The sequence below is a fragment of the Centropristis striata genome, chromosome 14 (genome assembly GCF_030273125.1).
Source record: "Centropristis striata isolate RG_2023a ecotype Rhode Island chromosome 14, C.striata_1.0, whole genome shotgun sequence".
NCBI classification, from domain to species: Eukaryota; Metazoa; Chordata; class Actinopteri; order Perciformes; family Serranidae; genus Centropristis; species Centropristis striata.
In genome coordinates this window covers 11,581,383-11,589,199 of record NC_081530.1, presented here as the reverse complement: position 1 = coordinate 11,589,199, position 7,817 = coordinate 11,581,383, and the positions used below count along the sequence as shown (strand labels likewise).

At 40.5% G+C, this 7,817-nt stretch overlaps 1 protein-coding gene across 1 annotated transcript; it reads right to left on the bottom strand.

Moving 5' to 3' along the window:
* Positions 1-624: 624 nt before the first annotated feature.
* LOC131985311 (cbp/p300-interacting transactivator 3-like) lies at positions 625-7,306 on the bottom strand. Its single transcript, XM_059350357.1, has 2 exons — positions 7,151-7,306; positions 625-4,231 (listed from the first exon to the last, which is right to left on the bottom strand). Exon 2 carries the CDS (start codon positions 4,216-4,218, stop codon positions 3,505-3,507), a length of 714 nt encoding a protein of 237 aa, XP_059206340.1. The 5' UTR covers positions 4,219-4,231; positions 7,151-7,306; the 3' UTR covers positions 625-3,504.
* Between the last annotated feature and the right edge of the window lie 511 nt (positions 7,307-7,817).

The following is a 7,817-nucleotide window of genomic DNA, read 5'->3' as shown; positions in this document are numbered from 1 at the left end:
CCCGTTTACAGTTATGGAAGTTTCTAGTTTCTTTGCTGTCCTGACAATCAGTCAATCTGGATTAGAGCTAAATGGATATCGGTTGCTCGATTATTGGCCTATGTTGTCCTTTCATAGATATGCACATATGCACCAGTATCGGTGTATCCGATAACAACATACATTTTTTGTACAGAACATATAATGCAGAAAATGAGCATTGATGTGTTTAAGAAATGATGTCCTCTTCACATCGTTTAAAATGTCCTTCCTATATCACTTTAAAATGGCTGAAAAAAGGGACAGTAAGATCTGGGACTACATCTGGATACTGTATTAAGTCTTTAAATACGGTATTTTTTACAAACCAGCCTGCTGAGTACCTTTGAGTCATATCAGCAAACGTTCAAAAATTCAGCAAATTGGTGGACAATTCACATTGAAATGTTCTATTTTCATTCCAGGTCCAAAATGTATTGTGTTGGCTGCCATATTGCAAATTGATTTTTTTTTTTTGTCCTCTAAAATTGGTAATGTCTCAAAAATCCCATATATTATAAGCGCCTAATCTGGATATGCCCAAAAAACAGATCGGACTTGAAGTCTGAACACGAAGAGCAGAATCACTGACATACAAAGAAAACATTTCTTTAAATAAATATTTTATTTGAAAATAAATACATTTTCTTAAAATAGAATCAATAACATTACAAAAGCTTTGGGGAAGTGGGAAAGGAGTAGGGTGGGAGGGGGTTTACCCAAATGAATGATGTGTAATTTGGAACAAGGAGTACAATCTCACACGTTTATCTACCATCTTAAGACAAGTTCCCACAATGTGTTGTACTGTACATTCTCAGCTTCTTTGTGGGAAAGTGGTGGCATCCCTCACGCTTCCTTTAACATGCAGTCTACTTGGTCTTAAAGCTTCAGGCCCTGCACCCAAAAACCATTGGTGTACTCATACTGTATCTACACACTGTAAAAATGTAGGATATAATCTCTTGTCAACACATCAAAATCAGCCACTGATTTACATTTACATCTGACAATGTTTTTCGAAAGTACCTTAAATGTGTCTAGATCAACTTCACCTCTAGTCTACAGTACAAAGATACAATACACAAGAAGGCTGCACTTATTGATATAGCAGTTATCAGAGGCCACTGTCTCGCTAAGGCCAGAAGTATTTCCATTTTCACTGTGACTTGTTTATGAGTTTGCCAGGCTGAAAGTGAAACAGAGCACAAACTCGCTGGCACTTTTCTGCCTTCACAACAGTGTTTCAGATCCCACTGTTTGACTCAAGAGCCTGGAGATGGCAGATCTCCAGAGAGACGGGACAGCAGCACAGTTGAATTGGAACAGTTTAACACAGTGCACTAGCGCAGTCCTGACCTCTCTGACGGCTCCACAAATAGCATTACGTGTGCAGGAAGTTCTCTCTCAACCAGCCTGCAGTGGCAACCTTGACAAAAACCTAATTACCAACTGCGCAAAAAAAAAAAAAAGCGCCACAGAACATGTCCGTTTTATAATTATTGAGTCATTGGAGAATGTGCAAGCCGACCTCAATTAAGACAAGCGTGTGAGAACATGTAATTTAAATCTAATCAGTAGAAAAGCAGCAGAGTAAGCTAATCTGTGGCAAAAACAACAACTTTGCACGCTTAGTGCTCCTGACTCGCTTCTACTGCCGAATGAAATCAATGCCACAGGTAGCAGATTTAAATAATGATTAAACTAAGTGGTGCTGGGGAGTGCTGTGTCCACACATTAGAATCTCTGTCCCCTCTCTGCCCGCTCAGCCTCCAATCACCTTCAGCACACAGGACCATGGGTTTAGAGAGGAGGACGCCATTCAATGGGTTGTAATGCCTCACTGCACTGACCACACACAGACTGAACACAAACAACACAGATGCAAATTCTGCAATCACGCACTTCTTTTTTTTTCCTTCTTTTTTTTTTTTTTTAACAAATCCTCTTTTAGAATAAAATCCCACATCAGATCTGTGACCAGCACCTTCACCCTGGCTGCTAGGTTGGGTTGATGTAAACATTTTCAAACCGGTTTGATATTCAGATAACCACCAAACCAAATGCCCCATTTTACCACTAGGTGTCGCACTTGCCTCAGCAGCCGCTCCCAAGTGGAACATAATGAGACTGAGAGTGTCGCAGAGAGTGAGTCCAAACTGTTTACATAATGTCCTGTCATCCCATGTTGTGTTTATAAACAAACATAATATTGTGTTCATTACGTTGTCATATTGCACTTTGTCCACGTCTTCAACTGTTACATCAGAGAACGTCTTTTTCTCTGTGTTTCTCCGCAGATGGCGTTGATGCTAGATATACTTTGGTGGCATATGTGTGGGAAACACAAATACAAGTTGGACTTTTTAATTTGCCAGAAAGTTTCATCATGACAAATGCCATTTGGCATAATATCAAACCTGTTTAAACTCATAGACCAGACCGGACTGGCAAAACTGGAAATCAACCCAACTCTAATGGCTGCTTTTTTGTTTGGTTTTTCTTGGATCTTGCAACAGGCCACAATTATGGTGTTTCTCATACAATAACATGTTTCTCTCTCCCCAACAGTTCTTGCAATACTATTAAGCAGTAACCCCAAATTAGCTTGCAATGAGCATATAAATGTCTCGGAGCAGAGAGACTTCCAGGCCATTGTCTACAGATAAATGCTTTGTTTAAGCTGACAATCTAAGCAATGCTCTACTTTGCCAATGATTCAATCACAGTTAATTAGCAGGGAACAGATGCGATACATTTAATGATAGCAGATTTAATCGGAGTCAGGTAAATGACACTGAAAGCTAAACAATCAATGAAGCACACTTCACCCAACCAATCTAAACCCTATCATGCCACCCAGGAATCCTGCACAACCTCGCTCTCCTGTCTTCAAGGAAATGTGTTAATTTTTTTCTGAACTAGTAGTTTTGAAGAGCCAGCCTTCAATATGCATGTCAGAAAAAATCCCTTCATCCTTGTTTGAGCAAATTCAGAGGACTACCTTTTATAAATTTGTAAAACGTCTGCTACTATTTGAAGGTGTCATCAGAGATAAAATACATTTAGAGATGCCACAGAATCTAGCAGATGGATAGTCTTTTCAGGCCTTCCCCCGTTGCTTTTGTTAAGTTTACAATTATCCCAAAGCCTTGGCAATGCAGGCACATGTGCTGAGGGCCAGATGGGTACAGACAGAGCCCGCTGCATCAGGATGCCTCAATTTGGCCAAAGACGACAGATCTTACTGGCACCGGCTCAAAGAGGAGAAACCTTGAGCTTTTGCTGCATTTCTCTCTTTACAATTCTTCATCAACTTGCAGGCAGGTCAGTGTGAAGGCGTACTAGACACTGTCAAATACACAGACACAGAAACACCCAAACAGAACAGAGAGATTGTCTCCTCTCGCTGTGCTACTGTGACCGATCAGTCATTCTTTGGGGTGTCCAGTCCAAACAAACCCAACCAGCTTCCGGGCGCTTCGCTCAACAGCTCACCGTGCTCGGCTGCTGTTTGCACACAAAGTCTGATATGAAGTCAAACTCATTCTGTCCCAAGAAGAGCTCCGGCAGCTCCTGAACGCGATCCAACCCAAACTCCAGCACCAGAGAGGTCAGAACCTCTTCGTCAATCAGATCCATGTCCATGCCGTTTAGTCCCAAAGGGCCGCCGATGTGCTGCATGCCCGATAGCTGGGCCGGACCCACCCGGTACTGGGCACCATTGGGCATGTGGTGGCCATTGGCTGAAACCAGTGGGTGTCCATGATATTGAGTGTTGAGTTTCTGCAGGTGCATGCTAGCCATAAGCTGCTGAGAGGTGAGGTTACCAGGGAGGTACTGCTGTGGGTGTCCACCTTGCTGCTGCTGCTGCTGCTGCTGCTGCTGCTGCTGAGGGTGCATGTGGTGGTGCTGCTGCTGCTGAGGACCCTGGCCGTTGTACATCATGTTCCCAGACATCATCTGGTGGTGGTGGTTAGCCATGGGAGCGCCGTTCACAGGGCCGGCCATCATGCCGGGTCCCACCATGCCTTGCCGCTGTCTCATGGCAGCTTCCATGTTGTTTTGAGGGTTCCTGCCATAGTGCATCACCTGGCCGTTGGGCAGGGGGCGCATGCCAGGCTGGCCGTTGTGCTGTGGAGGTCCATTCATGCCCATCCTGAAGCCGTGGGTCATGGGCATCATCATGTGTTCAGCCATGGCCTCTATTCCCCTGAAAAGCACATTTAAGAATGAACATCAAATTAGATTCTATAATGAAACCCATTGTCATTGCAACCTAAATACTAGGGTTGTCACGATACTACAATTTTCAACTCGATACCGATACTCAGGAAGATATTCGATACTTGATACCATTTTCGATACCACAAGGATAAAAACAAAGCCCCCAAAATTTAACAGAAATATTTTTCTCAACAAGAAAAATGCAACATGTAAATATGAACAGAACCACAGGTTAAATATTTATAATAAAAAACAGTTATGCAAAAAGAAACTGCAACTATGATAACAAGCTTCAGATACTCGATACTTTTGTAAATAAGTATCGTATCCGGATACAACGTTTTAGTCTCAATACTTTTTTGAGTATCGATACTTTTGACAACCCTACTAAATACACTTAAAATTAGGGTTGTCAAAAGTATCGATACTCAAAAAAGTATCGATACTAAAACGTTGTATCTGGATACGATTCTGGCACTGACAATTATTTGTTTCTTACCAAGATAAAAAAAACTTTTTTTGCAGTGTACTTTTGTTCAGTTTACTGATCATGAGGAGTGCTTCTCAGCCCGTATAATGTATTTAGTGGCTGTGGAATGAGCTGTAAAGTTTAAACCAATAACTTTGAGCTGAGTAATATGGTCAAAAAACTTAATCAAAACTGTTCTTCAAGCTTTGGGAGAATTCACTGTGAGAGTAGTTGTATTTCCCTTTTTTCCCCAATAGCAAGCCAAAAATTTGAACATATTCCTTGGAAGTTGTGTGTAAGACAGTTAAGCAAGAATAATAAAGACTTGCATCACCGGCAAGCCTATCATTGTTAGTCACTAAGTAGAGAATCCACACATTTAGAAATAATCTGCTGAATTTTAACCTTAAGGGGTATAACAGCTTAAAGGGTGACAAGCCATTGTTCGTCAACGTATTATTATTGGTTTAGGTTTATTTATTTTGCACAGTTAGAATTACATAAAATTAGAAAGATAACATATAGTGTAAAATGCAGGGAGAGGCAGAAAACCCAGATGGGCTTATTTAAAGCCTCCACCTAAAATTCCATAGTTATAAGAAAGTAATAAACTGATAATAGGAAAAAAATATGTATCAACAATAAGAAGTTATAACGACAATAACAAAAACTATAAAAAAAAACAAAAATGAACATGTTATAAAAGTGTATTTGTGTGTGAGTTCGAATTTTAAAACAGCAGTTAAATGGGCTTTTAGACATCTTTTGAAACATTTTATATATAGAGAGAGTGCACCTTAATAAAAGTAACACCTTTCTTATGGTTAGGAACATAGAAAAGAGTTAGGCCTATAAAAGCACTACTTCTGGACATAAAACTGTTTAAAAACTGGTTAAAAGTCCTGGGATTTTATATAAACTTAATATTACGTTGCAGCATGATATCTATGAATTCCAGTGCATTGCTTTTGAAGGAATCAATATTAACCATTCATGACAACAGTATGTTTTGTACAAAGTCTTCATTACAAACTGAAGGTGTGGGGTTGAAAAAAATGCAAGCAGTTGGAAGAATACCAAAAGAAATGCACTGCAAATTATATGTTTCTGACCAAGATAAACAACTTAGCTTTAGTGGAGTGTTAAAATTAGAAATTAACTCTTAAAACAAGATAAATGATCTAACACTTCTAAATCTAACGTTCTTTTTATCTTGGTAAGAAACAAATAATTTGCAGTGCACTCTGCTAGCAGCTCTAGCATTTCTTCTTTTAAGTGTTAAACATGTTTATTTCTAGATTCAACAAACTTATTTCAAGATCATTTCCCTCAAATTTAGTGTTTTTAGACTCCCTTTTTTGCAGTGTGCCATTCAGTTGCATTAAAGAAAATGTAGGATCCAGTGTTTTTTGGATTTTTCCCCATTTTAGACAAAAATCAGTATATCACTGTCTGCTTCCATTTGCTGAGCCAACCAGATTTAAAGAAGTGTAATGCCAAATCACTGGAGTAACCCTTTAAAACAATAAAACAATCAAATAAAACCCTGACTCTGACCGAACACTCTGTTGAAACTCTCCCTCCTCGCCAGTTTCTCTTTCTTCATTTGCACGCTTCCAGTCACACATGAAGTGCCCCTGTAGAAACCCATCTCAAACCTCCAAAATCACCCCATCAGTGAGCTGGATATCACACCGACGAGGGAGGGCAGCAATACCCTTGCAGCCAAAAGGACGCAGAGGAATGCTTCTCCAGACCACACACACCTCTTCCCCCCTCTCAACACACACAGCACACTGCCTCTGTCTTCCCACAGTCATTACAAAAGACTCAACTACCTACTGATGACAAACAGATCCTGCTCATGCTGAAACTGTTATTTGCTTTTGGCTTGTTAAAACTGAGGACATTATTTTATGATCATAAAACAGAATGAATGTCTGCATCTGTGTGAAAAACAAAGACATTTCAGGCATTTAATTCCCCCAAAAATGAACTCTGGTGGTGCCTCCGGCTGCTTGTAGCAATTCAAATCTTTTATTGCTGATAAAACAAGACACTTTCCCCTAAATAGCCTAAATCCTCTTTAAAATTCTGCTCTTGTGTTACCTAATTACACCCTATCTGTGGAGCTTCTTTGCAGATCTGGATAATCATTCAGCCAAATGCCACTTGGTAAATAGATAGTCTGAGGGAGGATAATAATTGCTGACATTATTACACAAGCATGAAACCTCTTTTTTATCCTCGGGGACTAGGCATGTGGGCTATTTGACATTCGATGTAATAAAACCACCACAGAAATAACAGGCAATATAATGACAAGGTGAATATTATAAGCAGATCTGCTGTTTTAATGACATATGTGGAGAAATAAAAACAATCAGCAGCACGAAAAGCAAAGTGCTATCTGTTTTAATAGAATAGGACACCTACCCGATGTATTAATGTCGAATCCGTACGGAGAAGTTGGATCAGTGCCGCGGTTGTTTCTCCAGCTGATGCTCCGGCTTCATGCAGCCCTGCGGCGGATGCAAACTCTGCAGCGTCTCGGCAGTCAGAGGAGTTTGTTTTCTGGGTCAACTCAGGGATTATATACATCTATAAAGCACAGAGAGAGGGAGAGAGAGAGAGAGAGAGAGAGAGATAGGGAGAGGAGGAGCTACCGTCCTCTCCGTCTCCTTTGTTGCCATTGGTCCTCCCCCTTAATCACTGTGCAAAGAAACATTCACTAACTACCTCCACTGATCCACCGGAGCAGCAGAGCGCTGCGCAGCGCTGCGCTGCTGCTGCTGTGTGTCCTGGAGAGATTTCACTGCCGCTTGCCTTCATCACCCTTTATACTGTAATCCCTAATGATCCATACTCTCCTAACTGAAAGCTTTCGCTTTAAAGTGCAGCAGGGAAGGATTCTTCATGCCGCAGGCACATTACAGCCACTTTTGCTGCTGAGATATAATAGTTGAACAAGCTGTAATGGATAGGGTTGTCAAAAGTATCGATACTCCAAAAAGTATCGATACTAGGGCCGGGACTCGATTTAAAAAATTAATCTAATTAATTAGAGGCTTTTTAATTAATTAATCGAAATCAATCGCATTTT

What these genes read in the sequence shown, in the direction of transcription:
- LOC131985311 (XM_059350357.1), bottom strand. Translation starts at nt 4,218, where the DNA reads ATGGCTGAACACATGATGATGCCCATGACCCACGGCTTCAGGATGGGC.